Source organism: Chiloscyllium plagiosum, unplaced genomic scaffold, assembly GCF_037043375.1.
Source record: "Chiloscyllium plagiosum isolate Xiang-an unplaced genomic scaffold, Cpla_swu_hap1 HiC_scaffold_6, whole genome shotgun sequence".
In the NCBI taxonomy this organism is placed as follows: Eukaryota; Metazoa; Chordata; class Chondrichthyes; order Orectolobiformes; family Hemiscylliidae; genus Chiloscyllium; species Chiloscyllium plagiosum.
This window is the reverse complement of record NW_028270144.1, coordinates 65,422,557-65,439,412: the sequence shown is the minus strand read 5'-3', so window position 1 is coordinate 65,439,412 and position 16,856 is coordinate 65,422,557. Positions and strand designations below refer to the sequence as shown.

The 16,856-nt window shown below is 38.7% G+C and overlaps 1 protein-coding gene across 2 annotated transcripts in view; it reads right to left on the bottom strand.

Moving 5' to 3' along the window:
* Window positions 1-304: 304 nt before the first annotated feature.
* prcp (prolylcarboxypeptidase (angiotensinase C)) overlaps window positions 305-16,856 on the bottom strand; it is a 52,821-nt gene continuing 36,269 nt past the window's right edge. Inside the window, exons 5-9 of one of the 2 annotated variants that reach the window (XM_043691650.2) lie at window positions 15,677-15,834; window positions 8,510-8,679; window positions 3,949-4,113; window positions 2,394-2,581; window positions 305-1,159 (exon numbers count right to left, since the gene is read on the bottom strand). In XM_043691650.2, the coding sequence (XP_043547585.1) occupies window positions 961-1,159; window positions 2,394-2,581; window positions 3,949-4,113; window positions 8,510-8,679; window positions 15,677-15,834 (880 nt within the window). In that variant the 3' untranslated portion in view covers window positions 305-960. The remainder of the gene's footprint in view (window positions 1,160-2,393; window positions 2,582-3,948; window positions 4,114-8,509; window positions 8,680-15,676; window positions 15,835-16,856) is intronic. The other variant, XM_087988069.1, reaches the window with a different exon arrangement.

Sequence of the window (16,856 nt, the reverse complement as noted above, 5' to 3'; positions counted from 1 at the left end):
GTGCATGTATGGAATGAGCTGCCAGAGGAAATGGTGGAGGTTGGTACAATTACATCATTTAAAAGGCATCTGGATGGGTGTATGAATAGGAAGGGTTTAGAGGGATATGGACCAAGTACTGGCAAATGAGACTATATTAGGTTAGGATATCTGGTTGGCATGGATGAGTTTCCATCTCTATGACTCTATGACTTCAAAAAAAAGGCACTAAAATGCTGTTGTGGTGCACATGGTGCAGCGATAACTTCAAAATTTTCCAAAGGTTTAAGTGAAAGATATAAATAGAATACACAAGACAAACTGATTTTCCCATCTTGTGCACGTGATTTATTTGAAGAAAGCACGATAACAATATAAACCTTAAGACCTTTCAAACATTGAATAAATGTAACATCAAAAAGATATACATGAATAATGTTAAAGGAACATAATAATGAAAAACAAAGTACATAGTTTCAATTACAAGCTCTTCAATTGTTCTTCATTTGGGAAACATGGAGTTATGAAACTTGTACCATTTCCTCTTGTTACAAAGTTATGGAATTATTCACAATTCCACTGAACCACAACTTTTATTTGAACCAGAAAGGTCTGACCTGCAAACCACAATTTAAGGATGTAATTGAACACAGTACAATATGAGTTAATAATCAAAGTCATGAAACATTCTAATTTGTGTGCATAACAGATTAACAGGGCATGATTTGGATTACAAAACAAGATTCATTTGGTAAAAAAAATTCTATTCAACTCGCATCAGCAAGTATAAACTTTGTCATACACAAAATGTAAAATTTATTTTCTAGGCAATATGAAGGCATCAATTGAACATACTGTATTGTGAAAGGACCGTACAGCTAAATCAAGTCAAAAATCAGTAACATTCAGGAGCTACATCCCATATAGAACATAGCTCAATGAGTAAGAGTCGAGCATCTTTCATTTTACGATAGCAGTGGTTTAGATTTTTGCCTGTTCAATCCACTTTTTAAAGTATTTAACTTCCAGAGCTCGTGCTTTCTGAACAGACACAGGGTCCCCTTTGTTGCTAGAGCGCAGATCTAAATGATGAGCTCCCTCAGGAATAAGTATGGCAATCAACGTATCAGAGATAGATTTAGTCACACCTCCACTTGCCCAGGGATCCAAACCACCATTGCTGTGAGAAGCAAATAAAACTTATAGTTAATATAAAGCTCAAATATAATTTTACAGAATAAGTTCAGAAAACCCTTGTTTAAAGGCCTTTCAAATAGCATGTTTTAACTTCAGTGTGATTGCTGGTTTAGGAACATTCAGCAGTAGCACTGATTTCACATTTGTTTTAGCAAGGTTACCAATGTTTTCTGAAAAGTAAACAGCTGCTTTCTGCCTCTCTTCACAACTTTCCCAATTTGCTGCCTCTCTCACTCCAATGACCCTCCTATTCACTGCCTCCCTCCCAGGCCTCAGCTTATCATCATGTTTTCTGCTCTGCTAACCATCCCAGTTCATGGCATCACTCATTCACAACCTTCTGATACATGACAAAAATGTTAATTCTCTTTGTCTCCACATGTATTTATGAATTATTCAACATGTCCACATCTTCCTTTTCTTTAAATTAAACTTTAATTTAAATCTCACTATTTGTTTCATCACGTTTTGATATTCTTTGTGTCTGGAGTGAACCTGTGCTAGTTTTTGTACTTTGCCTTCTTTATCTTTTAGTTTTATGCTGTATCTTCTCACTTTATTTGTCCAAGGCTGTTCTTTGTCAGGTAAAACCCTTGTGTCTTAGGGTATAAGTTGATGCTATTTTACATTCAATTCATTTTTGAATACCACCTCAGGAGGCAGGGATAAAAATCCCAATAGCTTCATAGTTTCACAAAACACAAGCTGTCTACAAGAAAACTAATCTCCAAGATAATCAAATCCACAAACTGGGATTCCATATTTGGAAATCAATTGTTCATTTATAGTTGCCTAACACTGGAACAGTGACAAGAAAGGTATGCGTTCTTACAGTTTCCAACACGAATACCACCTAATAACTTGCTTGGCTGGACATCTGCTTTTTATTTCAGTTGTGACTATGACATTAAAAGGATCTAAATGATCACAACATACTGCTGATTGGTAATAGGAAAAAAAACAGACCTATGCATTAAGATTTTTACATTCCCTATTCATTCAACTTTTCTAGTACCTATTTGAATAGGTTATTGCCACAAATCTCCAACATAACCATTGAACACTTGTTTTTACACCAGAAGTTGCCTTCACACATCAGCACCATCACAGCTGTAATAAGATTTCTTTCTTCTAAAGTAGCCATTTTATTTTTATATCCAAAATAAACTTTGGTTTTCAAATGATGCTTGAATATTTTGCTAGTTTTAAAAACGCACCTGAAGACAATATTGCTGTGTGAGCTGATATTTTTCCCACCATAGACTGTAGTTATCCATTGAGGTCTAGGACGTAATCCCCAGTCTTTCTTGCAGTTATCAGAGAATGATTGGAGGTCCCACGGCATTGGTTCAAACATGTCATTTATGCCATCTGAACACGAAGGCATCACCATTTCTGTACAAGTCTAATAGCAAAAAAAGGCAAAAATATAAATCAGTAAACATTTTTTTAAAAGATATCTTTGTTTAAATTGCACATTAGAAAGTGAGATAAAGATGTTCAAGTTATGCGTATTGTAAAATTGTATAGATTATTCATGGGACACTATTTAAGAAATGTTTAAACAACCACTCACTCAAAACGAACCAACACCAGAAAAGCTGGCTGACTTTACCTTTCTCTCACTTATAAAACTAAAACCAATTGTAGCTCTTTAATAAACAATGGCTATTACGAGGTAGATAGGAATTTGAATATGGCCCATCCTGACCTGTACGGCTTAGACCCAGAATAAGAAAAATTAGTTGCATATTTAAATTTAATTCTAAGCATGGACTAATGGAAAAAAAAAGGGAAAAAGCACAACACCATGTTTAAAGCAGAAATAAATGGAACAGGGATAAATTCACAAATTGCCACCTAGTACTAAGACAAGTTGAAACATTCAGAGGTGATTTGGATGGGGTGGGGTTACAGCAGGTATAGCAAGCAGTCAGGAAAGTAAATGTCATGTTGGTCTTTATTGCAATAATTAGAGTAGCTGAATAAAGAAATCTTACTCCAAATGTATGTGGTTTTGGTGAGACCACACCTGAAATACTGTGATCAATTTTGATCTCCATACTTGAAGAAGTATATACATCCAATGCAGCAGCATACCAAAGGTTCACTACATTGATTCTTGAAAGAATTATCCTATAAGGGGAGGCAGAGCAAATTAGGTATATAGTCTTTGGAGGTTATATATGCTCTATCAGAGCCTCGTTGGTCTTGTATTCAATATTTTGACTAATAAAGCAAAATATCCTATTAGCCCACCTTATCTATCTCTCATGATGCCTAGCATGATCTATGAACCTGTTCACCAAGGTCTCTCTGATGCTCTGTACTTCATATGGCCCTACCATTCATGAATTCCCTCACCTTGTTAATGCACCACCTCACTCTTCAGGACTAAATTCCATTTGCCACTGTTCAGCTCAACTGACCAGCCCATCTCTATCTTCCTCAATTTTTCGCACACCACTAATTTTTGTATAATCTGTGACCTTACTGATCATACTTCCTACATAATGTCTAGATCTCAAACAAACAACAAACAGCAAGGTACCCTGACTAAATCATGCAGTACACCAGTGGACACAGGCTTTGGTCAAAACTTAATAGTCAACAGAAGGGTCAGGTCACTGCAAAGATGCACCAAAATAAATATTAGATGAAATACCTTACATTATATGCTCTCATTGCAAGCAAAATGTCCTTTATTTGAATGCACTTGGCATGCTCATGCAACACCACCGTCACACATGCTCGATATGTAAGGGTATTCACCTGGTAATCCCAGCCTTGATCATCAAGACTGGAAGTTGCAGTCTGTGATATATTCAAGCATGCTACATTGCCAGTGTAGTTATAATATATATTTACAGCCTTAAAGATGTTTTGCAGCAGGGATTCTGCTGGTAGTGAGGGGTTCTGAAGAAAGGTACAAATAACCTGCAAAGAAATAATTTTTTAAAAACAGATTAACATGACTTGAAGAAAGCTTCACCAGATTCAACATATATACAATTCATGAAATACTGGCACATGCTCAGATAACTTTTAAAATATACGTCTGTTTTACACCCTGCTGAAGTGCAAGATGGTATATTATGTGAGTTCTCCAATACATAAAATCTTATGTAGTGCTCTGTAGTTTGCTCTTGAAGCTTTAAAAGATGTTCATAAGTAACAGAAACTCAAGACCATATGACTTTTTGCATTATTTGGGATCACAACAGAGGTCCTTCTTTTAATGAATACATATATAAAATACACCTTTTATTCACTGCTCGCCCTATATGTGTACGTACAATTTTAGATTAGATTAGATTACATTACAGTGTGGAAACAGGCCCTTTGGCCCAACAAGTCCACACTGACCCGCCGAAGCGAAACCCACCCATACCCCTACATTTACCCCTTACCTAACACTACAGGCAATTTAGTGTGGCCAATTCACCTGATAATAAATGTCAATTTTCATATTTTTTTATGCACGAAACCAAACATATTAATTTTAAAATCCGACAATAAATGCAAAATTATCAACTGCACTCCACTGTCTCTACTATTGTTATACAAATGATTAATGTAAAAAACTGATTTGCAGCACATCCTCAACAAGTGCAACTTTAATCTTCAAGATATGATATTTTGTAAGTTTATATAAACTCAAAGTCAAAAACGTGGAATATTAAGTCAGTTCCTTAAAAATATCAAATAGAGTCATAGAAATGTACAGCATGGAAACAGACTTCTCTGCCCAGCCCGTCCATGCCAACCAGATATCCCAACCCAATCTTGTCCTACCTGCCAGAACCTGGCCCATATCCCTCCAAACCCTTCCTATTCATATACCCATCCAGATGCCTTTTAAATGTTGCGATTGTACTTGCCTCCACCACTTCCACTGGTAACTCATTCCATACAAGTATCATCCTCTGAGTGAAAAAGTTGCCCCGTAAGTCTCTTTTATATCTTTCCCCTCAAGTTCTGGACTCCCTGACCCCAGGGAAAAGTCTTTGTCTATTTATCCTATCCATGCCTCTCATGATTTTATAAACCTCTATAAGATCATCCCTCAGTCTCCGATGCTCCTGGGAAAACAGCCCTAGACTATTCAACCTTTCCCTATAGCTCAAATCCTCCAACTCTGGCAACATCCTCATAAATCTTTTCTGAACCCTTTCAAGTTTCACAACATCTTTCCAATAGGAAGGAGACCAGAATTGCACATAACATTCCAAAAGTGGCCTAGCCAATGTCCTGTACAGCTGCAACATGACCTCCCAACTCCTGCGCTCAATACTCTGACCAAGAAAGGAAAACATACCAAATGCCTTCTTCACTATCCTATCTGCCTGTGACTCAACTTTCAAGGAGCTATGAACCTGCACTCCAAGGTCTCTTTGTTCAGCAACACTCCCTAGGACCTTACCATTAAGTGTATAAGTCCTGCTAAGATTTGCTTTCCCAAAATGCAGCACCTCACATTTATCTAGATTAAACTCCATCTGCCACTTCTCAACCCATTGGTCCATCTGATCAAGATCCTGTTGTAATCTAAGGTGACCTTCTTCACTGTCCACTACACCTCCAATTTTGGTGTCATCAGCAAACTTGCCAACTATACCTTATGCTCACATCCAAATCATTTATATAAAAGTAGTGGACCCACCACCAATCCTTGTGGCACTCCACTGGTCACAGGCCTCCAGTCTGAAAAACAACCCTCCACCACCCTCTGTCTTCTAACTTCGAGCCAGTTCTGTAACCAAATGGCTAATTCTCCCTGAATTCCGTGAGATCTAACCTTGCTCACCAGTCTCCCATGGGGAACCTTGTCGAACTCCTTACTGAAGTCCAGAGAGATCACATCTACCACTCCGCCCTCATCAATCCCCTTTGTTACTTCTTCAGAAAACTCAATCAAGTTTGTGAGACATGATTTTCCACGCACAAAGCCATTTTGACTATCCCTAATCAGTCCTTGCCTTTCCAAATACATGTACATCCTGTCCCTCCGGATTCCCTCCAGCAACTTGCTCACCACCGATGTCAGGCTCACTGGTCTATAGTTCCCTGGCTTGTCCTTACCACCCTTCTTAAACAGTGGCACCACATTAACCAACCTTCAGTCTTCCAGAACCTCACCTGTGACTATCGATGATACAATTATCTCAGTAAGAGGTCCAGCAATCACTTCCCTAGCTTCCCACAGAGTTCTCAGGTACACCTGATCAGGACCTGGAGAATTATCCATTTTTATGCGTTTCAAGACATCCAGCACTTCCTCCTCTATAATCTGGACATTTTTAAAGATGTCACCATCTAGTTCCGTACATTCTACATCTTCCATATCCTTTTCTCATGCAAAACACTCATTTAGTATCTGCCCCATCTCCTGCAGCTCCACACAAAGGTCGCCTTGCTGATCTTTGAGGGGCCCTATTCTCTCACTAGTTACCCTTTTGTCCTTAATGTATTTGTAAAATCCCTACGGATTCTCCTTAACTCTATATGCCAAAACTATCTCATGTCTCCTTTTTGCCCTCCTGATTTCTCCCTTAAGTATACTCCTACTATCTTTATACTCTAAGGATTCACTCGATCTATCCTAACATATATCTAACATATGCTTCCTTCTTTTTCTTAACCAAACCCTCAATTTCTTTAGTCATCCAGCATTCCCTATACCTCCCAGCCTTTCCTTTTATCCTAACAGGAATATACTTCCTGTGGACTCTCGTTATCTCATTTCTGAAGGCTTCCCATTTTCCAGCCGTCCCTTTACCTGTGAACATCTGCGCCCAATCAGCTTTTGAAAGTTCTTGCCTAATACCATCAAACTTGGCCTTCCTCCAATTTAGAACTTCAACTTTTAGATCTGGTCTATCCTTTTCCATCACTATTTTAAAACTAACAGAATTATGGTCGCTGGCCCCAAAGTGCTAAGCAACTGACACCTTAATCACCTGTCCTGCCTTATTTCCCAAAAGTAGGTCAGGTTTTGCACCTTCTCTAGTAGGTATATACACATACTGAATCAGAAAATTGTCTTGTACACACTTCACAAATTCCTCTCCATTTAAACCCTTAACACTATGGCAGTCCCAGTCTATGTCTGGAAAGTTAAAAGCCCTTACCATAACCACCCTATTATTCTTACAGATAGCTGAGATCTCCTTACAAGTTTGTTTCTCAATTTCCCTCTGACTATTAGGGGGTCTGTAATACAATCCTAATTAGGAGATCATCCCTTTCTTATTTCTCAGTTCCACCCAAATAACTTCCCTGGATGTATTTCCGGGAATATCCTCCCTCAGCACAGCTGTATTGCTATCCCTTATCAAAAACACCAATCCCCCTCCTCTCTTGCCTCTCTTTCTATACTTCCTGTAGCATTTGTATTCTAGAACATTAAGCTGCCAGTCCTGTCCATCCCTGAGCCATGTTTCTGTAATTGTTATGATATCCCAGTCCCATGTTCCTAACCATGCCCTGAGTTCATCTGCCTTCCCTGTTAGGCCTCTTGCACTGAATAAATGCAGTTTAATTTATCAATCCTACCTTGTTCTCTGCTTTGTCCCTGCCTACTCTGACTGTTTGACTCACCTTAGTCTCAACTGTACCAGTCTCAGACTGAAATGTTTCCTCACTATCTCCCTGGGTCACCCCCACACCTTACGAGTTTAAATCCTCCCAAGCAGCTCTAGCAAATAAATTTCAGCTCAGAACATGACCATTGAGTTCACTGCACCATAAGTTTGATTTATTGCTAATTCCATTTCTCTGCTCCTTACCAACCATCTTAACATTTTCCTTCACTATTAAATTCTTGTCAATTCTTTCTCAATGTTTTGATTGTCTCTCTATTTTAATAGCTACTTGTCAAAAATACCCATCATATTCTAATAACTCCTGCATGTAATTTGTATGTCTGATGCCTAGTATTATTGCAATTAATTTTAATAAAATATAAAGAACAGCATTGCTTGTTAGTTGTGAATAAAATTAATGTGAAAATTAAAGTGCATAAAATTGATTTGCTCCACTCTTTAATGCAAAATAAATTCCAAAACACACAGAGTTACTTTTCATGGTAAATATTATAGAAATTATCCCAGATAGCTAGAGTAGAACACCTTGATAGTTGTAATCTTATCTGTCCTCAGATGTGCATATATTAATGAAATCATTTTGGTCAAAACACTGTGATAGAACTTTACCAGAGCAGAACACAAGTAGAAAGCTTGGATTTCAGAGTTTAAACTTTCTTTCCATGAATAATCTTTCTCCCTTTTCAAATCCCCCTTTTGTACTCATTGACAAATTACACATTAATTACCTTAATAGGCCAAGCAGGAAGAGGCTGTAAAAAATTGGCCTCGTATGGGTAGTCCACCATAGCCAGATTAACCCAAGTATTGCTGAGCCATGATTTGAAGAATGTCACATCCGTAGCTTGTAATGGTGAACAGAGATGGAAGGTATGGGAAAGAAAATTTAAACCTTCTGCTGAAAATGGAAAACAATTTTAAAAAGTCAAAAAATGTTGTGTTAATGCAGGGATATCAATAGCTACAGCTTAGAAATTATAAACTAACCTAAACAGACAGGTTTAAAGCCAACAAGATAAAAGTTTAGTATTTCATGCAATGAGTGAAAGTGGGCAACTGCAGAGCAAGTTTCAACTGGAGTAAAAGCTCAACAATCAGGTAATTATAGAGGAATGAATATTGCAGCACAGAAAGAAACCCTTTCTCCAATTGCATCCACGTTAGTCATCAAGTACCTACCTACCCAAACCTATTTCCTAGCACTTGGTCCATAGTCTTGTTTGCTATGGTGTTTCAAGTTTTCATCTAAATTCTTGTTAAATGTTATACTAGTTCTCACCTCTACCATTTACTTTTGTTTCCTTAGGTGTTACAGATAAAGCCAACTTTTGATACAACACAGGTTTCCAAATCAAATAACTGTCCAGCAAATGTACAACTTCATTCAACCATGTCATTTGCCTGTAACAGTTCCTTCACATTTGCATGGAACCTGTACCATGATGAGGTTAATAGTTAAAAATGGCTACAGCCAGAGCATAAGACCAATAAAATATGCTGAATACCTTACCTGAAATGTAGGTTACACAATTCATCCACATTTATGAGGGAAGGGAAAATTAATTTTGATGTTTGGGAAAATTAAAAACAAGTGCTAACAATAGTCAGTTAATAGTATTTCAGGAAGTGTGGCCTGAACTATTGTACCTGAGTTATGTCCGGTTCTGAGCTTTACACATCTGATCTAAGCAACACAGAGACCTCCATTCTTACAGACAACTGTTAAAACTGTGGTATCAAATTCAGTGAGTTTGTAAGTTAACTTTAAATGGACACACTTATGTGCTTTCAATTATATTTATTACATTTTCAGTCTGTCACTTAACTGGGCAAGTAATGTGCTCAAATGTGCTACCATTGCCATCATAGTAGCCCACAAACCTACCACTACACTGAAACATGAATGAATTTAAAAGGACCTCGTACCAACAGCCAGCAGAACGAGCATCATGTACAAAATACTCTACAAGTACTGCAACAAGCATTACATTGGACTGATGGGCAGAAAACTAGCCACCAAAAGTCATGACCAACTATCACTCGTATCCATACACACAGACAAAGAGGGGCACCAGTTCAACTGGGACAATACATCCATCCTGGGACTGGCTAACCAAAGACACACACAGGAATTCCTAGATGCCTGGCATTCAAACCGGAAATCCATTAACAAACATAGCAATTTGGATCCCATTTACCAACCTCTCAGAAACAGAGCTGGAAATGATATCACCCACCACAACAGACCAAGACATATAAATAGCAAGCGGGGCAGAACACCGGCGCTTCACCGGAGGCTCACTGATAATGTTATCTAGCATGGTAACAAAATGTCTGAGAACAAATCTACCAGTTCAGCGAGCAAATACCATGCAAGGACTGCACAAAACACTACATAGGACAAACAGGAAGACAGCTAACAATCCGCATACATGAACATCAACTAGCCACGAAACGACACGACCAGCTATCCTTAGTAGCCACACACGCAGACAACAAGCAACATGAATTCGACTGGGACAACACTACTATCATAGGGCAAGCCAGACAGAGAACAGCCAGGGAATTCCTAGAGGCATGGCATTCATCCACAAACTCCATCAACAAGCACGTCGACCTGGACCCAATATACCAACCACTACAGCGGACAGCTGAAACTGACAACCGGAAGCGGCAGGGACAGACCACTATAAAACACCGGAGGAAACATCAAAGAAGCGCTTTGCAGGAGGCTCCCAAGCACTGATGATGTCGCCTAGCCAGGGGACGAAACGTTTGCAACAAAAACTTCCAGCTCGGCGAATAGAAATTGGTTCTTAAGTAATTTCTTTAGTCATCATGCTCACACTGTCATATCAATGTTGCGAGGTAGGTAGGCTTGCAAATTTGGTTTCCACATCCTCATTTACTAGATCTTTTTACTTAAATAGTTAGCAACTAATCGAGCAGTGTGTACTGACAGCACGTGGTGCAGTTAGCCTGATTTTCTTAAAGCTGTATTTCCTTCTTAAAGAGAAGTTGCACTGAACCAGAAACCGCTGTTGAATTCTATGGCTATAATGCTAAAGAGGGAAATTGGAACATCAAGGTATACAGAGCATCCCCAGGTTCATAGATAGGGCTTGTTGCAGTTCAAGAATTGTAAAAAGGGCCCACCTGAGTCATCCCAGCATCAATTCATCATAAGTGTGTACAATCCCAGACAGGCATGCAGCAAACACATTTATTTAAAGGGCTTGAACAGCTTGGCTCCATTGATGCTGAAGCTGATGAGTATTGGTTCCATTGATGAGTACATAATCCTGGGAAGGAAGGCAAGGATATCACCTGCAGCTTTGAGGTGAGGGGTCACTGCAGTACCCCACACTGCCAAATGATGGTAGAGAATCTGATGCCCTGGTTGGGTCCTCAGACTTGTTGCACGTCTGTAAAAGTGTCCACCCTGACTCCAGCTTTCCCTAATCTGAGATTTCAAGGATAAGACTCCAGAATCAACTGTTTTTACATTTCTTGGATATATATATATCCTATATTCTAGTTGCCCCATTCTAGCTGATGACATGGCTGAGCTGGATTGTACTCCAACCACCAATCTATTGTGCTGGAGTACAACCAATTCTGGGACTTGTTCCATTAATTATGAGCCAATTGGAGAAAAAACCATTAATGTTTCCTCTCCTGGAGGCCACTGTGGGATGTTAGCAAGGCTCAGAATACATAAGGAGGTCAAGCAGTTAAAATACAAGGTGCTCAACCTGGAGTCCCATCTTGGTGGTGAGGAGGCCTGGTCAGCAAACTGGCAAGAGATAGAAACTAAAGTCAAGGGATTTTGACTGCTGGTTTTAAATTGCTGTAGTGGCCACTATGTCATAGTGCCAATTATTTTAACTACATTTGATTCTTCCTCCTGAACTTGTCACCAAAATACCACTGAAATCTGTTGACTTCTGGGACAGAAGAATACAGTGCGTCCCTACGGTGGTGCAAGGTGATCCCCTTTGGGAGGGTGGTCTTGTAGGTGTACCTTTTCACTCAGCTAGATTTTCCATTTTCAAAATGTCCTTCTAGATGGTATGCTCTGCCAACTCATTTTTTCCAATAGCTATATGGCGTCCATTATGACATAAAATGTTTTATTCTTTCATCAGATGTGACTGTCACTGGCAAGGCTAATTGCTCTGATGAGGTGATGGTGAGTTGTTTCCCTGAACTGTTACAGTCCATCTGTAGGTTTCTCTGCCTCATTGCTGTGTCTTTTACCATGAACCAACTAAGCTCTGCCCTCCAGCAGTAGCACTCTCCAGCCAAGAATGGCAGCTTAACTCTAGAAACCACCACTCAGATATTTAGTGTAGGTTCAAGTGGCTGCTAGAGGAGAAGCCAGTCACTGTGGAGGTGCACAAAGTCAGGATATACTAGATGGTGGTGGAGCAAGCTGATTGTCACTGGACAAGCTGTCATGACATACCTATTTTGGGTGACATCCAGCTCATGGCTGGCGTCATTAAGAATCTTAAGTCAGCCCTCAATGTAAAGTACAAAATTCTCCTGCCTAATCTGCCAATGACTCGAATGGAATTTCTCAACGGTGCCAGATCCCAAAACCTCCCTCAGTAGCCTGAACCCCATAACTTGAAAATCTCTTAGAAATTCCATCTGTCATTCCATGCTGTGTGAAAAGCTTTCCTGCTCTTGCATATCCGCCACTTGTGTTGGCTACCCTTAAAGACCATGGTGATCCATCCTGTCATCAAAGGAGACAGGAGACTCCAGTGGAAAAGGTTTTAACTTGGGAGTGCTATTTATCTATCAGGAACTTGCCGTGAAGAGTGTTAGATGAGGAAGTCCTGTGCAACAAATTAAACAGATTCAAAGTCTGTTCTGCGATTTCTGTGTGCAAAAGAAATAGAAACCAGAGTGATCATTTGGTACCATAGCCTGTTCCACAATACAGCAGGATTGTGATGGTTTAAGACTGTGGCCTTAACTCCACTTTTCTGTTTACCCCATAATCCTTGACTCCCTTGTCAATCAAATCTATCTAACTGACCCTTGAATATATTTAATAACCAGCCTGTACTGTTCTCTGGGGAAGTGAACTCCAAAGGTCCTTTGAGAGAAGGAATTCCTTCTCATCTCCATACAAATACAATACTCATTCTTTCGAATCTGACCTCTAAATTTAGATGTCTCCATGAGGGGAAATATCTACCCCATTGAGCCCTCAGAATCTTATATATTTTAATATGAACACCTCACATTCTTCTAAACACAAATATGCTCAGCTTTCATATCTTTTATCCCAGCAATCAGCAGCTGAACTTTATCCAAATTCTTTTCAATACAGTAATTTCTTGTTTAAAGTTGCCTCGTTAAACATGGTTTTGTCATTATTTTTAATTGTTCTGGTTAAAGTTCTGTTCCAAGTTTTAACATTCGGTTCAATCTTTCACTACCTGATTACACACAATGAAAGTCATCGCACACAACAGTAATATCTGGCAGGCCTCATGACTGCTTTGGCAATATCAAACATCATGATTGATTTGGTGCCAATGTCTCTGCATCCTGTGTCAAAGAATTTACATTTTCAAACAGATTTTTGCTATATGTAGAGGTACTGAACTAAACGTGTTTTTTTGTAATTGTTTTCTTCTATATTTACAGTTATAGTTCAGGAATGAAATTCTTGGCTGTTTCTACAGTTGAGGAACTATTTTAAATTTTTGTCTTTTTTTAAAGAAAACAGGAGTTTCTGGCCAGCAGCAAAAGAACCAGAATTATGTTTTTAAAAGAGTTTGTTATTGTACCTGCACAGTACCCTAAACTTTGCTTTTTTTACAAAAAAGCACTCTCTGAAACAAGAAATGTGCTCCTTGTCTCATCTTTCATCACTGAAGCAGATTTTGATTATGAGCTGTTTCTTCTAAAATATTGCTTTGCTTGTCTCACTGCTGGTTTGAGAGAAAAATACTGTACTGCACAGCATTGTACCTGTCTGCAGATGAGGCACAAACGTCTTCTTAAAGCTATTAAAACTGGCAAGGCAAAAAAGCCATTATAAGGTCAATGAGAAAACAAGGTAGAGGAATCATTTTCTAAGTCCCTTTCTCCAAAATTGTGCCATAATCCCTTTTGAAAATGCAAATGCCCAGCAGAGGCAGAAGTGAGCCTGCTTTAGCAAGGGAGTGAACTTGGATATTTGAAAACATTTAAAGTCAATATTGCTGGAGAAATGCTCTACAACAGTGAGAAAAATTTGTTGTATTTGCTGACAAAGTTCATACAAAGTGTGCAAAGCACTGTAACTTAAGTGCTGACAAGGCAAATTGGGCCTGCAGAAGCAAAGAATATGGAAAAACATATGGCTTTTTGCTTGATGATCAAAATCAGTACAGTTGCCTCTTAAAATTTGATAGCCATCCAAGACAAAGCCAAAAGGCTTTGGAGTCCTTACGTAATGTGCAAGGTGAATTTATAAAACCTCAATGCTAATCACGGAGAGTTTAACCATTTCAAGAAGTGTGCCTATCTGCACAAGACTAGAATATTTAGTGAGGCAATTCATGTGAAACAGAAGTGGCTGATGAATTCTATGTCTATTTGGTTACTTAGTAAAACAGGTTTCAACAGTGATGAAACGGAGCTTTTTGGAAGAAAATATACCCTAGTGAACTTACATTTTGCACAAGAAGGTCACGCTAGAATATAAAGCTGCCAAAGGTCACCTGACTGCTTTGACGGTGCAATAACAGCGGGAGATTTTAAATTTAAGGTCTTAGTGCTGTAGCAGTCTGAGACAACACATATTTGAATTCAACTACGGCAGATTAGATTAGATTAGATTACTTACAGTGTGGAAACAGGCCCGGCGGCCCAACAAGTCCACACCGACCCTCCGAAGAGCAACCCACCCAGACCCATTCCCCTACATTTACCCTTTCACCTAACACTACGGGAATTTAGCATGGCCAATTCACCTAACCTGCACATTTTTGGACTGTGGGAGGAAACCGGAGCACCTGGAGGAAACCCACGCAGACACGGGGAGAATGTGCAAACTCCACACAGACAGTTGCCTAAGACGGGAATTGAACCCGGGTCTCTGGTGCTGTGAGGCAGCAGTGCTAGCCACCGTGCCGCCCAGATGGTGAAATTTGAATTCAATTAAAGAAAATCTGGAATTTAAAGTCTCACACTGACTATGAATCCATTATTGATTGTTTGACAACCCCATCTGTTTCACTAATGTCCTTTAGAGAAGGAAACTGCAATTGTTACCTGGTCTGGACTACACATGACTCTAGACCCATAGCAATGTAGTTGACTCTTAATTGCCCCCCATAGATGGACAATAAACGGTGACCTACCCAGTGATGCCCTCATCACCTTAATGAAGAAAAAAAAGGAATACATAAGCATGAAGGTTATGCTTCAGTTATAAAGTGCACTTGCTTAAGGAAATAAATAAATATATTGAAAGCAGTACAGCCATTGGTCAGTAATTAGACTGATCCAGATCCTTTGAAAAAACTCAACAAGGTACTAAAATGCCAATGAATAATGCTTTCACATTAAATTTACAACTGTTAATAGAGTATTTTTGCAGGGTAAGCATATGGACAGAAGAGTTTTCTCTAACACCAGTGGCATGCATTGTGCAGCACAGGGAATTCTTCTGTTGCACAGTATTTTATAATGTGTGCCATATGGATATGTAGTGACGTTGCGAAGGCCAATGTAATGCAAAAATTATTATGCTCCTCTTTCTTAGAACTAGAAAAAAGAATGTTCAAAATGAAGAAGAACTATTTAAGATTTTAACCAGATGGGAAATCTCTCAACGAACAATGAAAACTACAATAACAATCAAAACCCAGTCAGGGCTTGATTACCTGTGGACGACAGTTTATTAATTGCATCCCAAGAATTCTTGATGCTTTCAGAGCAGCCTTTCCCACTCTTCAAGAAGTCATTGGTCACAATATTATAAAAGCCTTCACATGGTGACAAATTCTCAAACAACCATATTGGAGCAGAAGCAGCAAGAGCTCTACAACACAAACACAAATGGCTTAGAATTCTGTTCTGCACTTATTAGTGGATCATAATACTCAATAATGATTAAGGTGCGTATTGCCAACTTGTTTAACAAAAATAGTCAGCTGTCTATTTAATATTGGCATTAAAACGATAGGAAATAAATTCCAAGTGATCATGTTTACTAATAGAGAGAAAAGTTCATACAACAAAATCTTAAGGATAAACTAGTAACACAAATAATCAATTGTTCCTTCCTAGATTTCACAGCAAAAATATTAAACAGAATTACAATACATGTCCTTACATGCATATGCACTAATACTTAAAATATGATGGAAAACATCCAGATGGATTAGATTTCAATAGTACTGATAAGATTTCATATTTTTAATTCGGATTACATATGCAAGTACCTAGGTGGATACAACATCACACTTTTATTGTAATTTGGGTTTGATTATTTACATAAGTATTGTGCAGTGTTTAATCATTCTGATACAAAGTTGTATTTATACAAGTAACCACAAGAAATTATGAACAGATATAAGTTAATTACAACATTTAAAACAAACTAAAGAAATATTTGATGAAGAAGAGTTTATTTTTAAAAGGAAGATTATGATAAAAGGAAGTGTAACTGCTGTAGGAGCAGAAATAGACCATTCGGCCAATCAAGTCTGCTCCAGCATTCAATGACATCACGGTTGATGTGATAATCCTCAATTCCACTCCTCCTGTTTTTTCCCCACAAGTCTAGTGAACCTTCGCTGGAATGCCTCCAATGCTGGTGTACCTTTACTTAGATAAGGATCCCAAAACTGTTCCAACTGTGGTCTGTCTAGTGCCTTGTATCATTTTAACAAAACCTCCCAACTTTTATACTCCATTTCTTTTGAATTAAAGGCCATCATTCTATTTGCCTTCCCTAATACCCACTGAACTTGGATACAAGCTTTTTGTGATTTGTGGACAGGGACTCACAAATCCCTCTGTTCCATAACATTCTGCTGTCTTTCTTCCTTTGAGTAATAT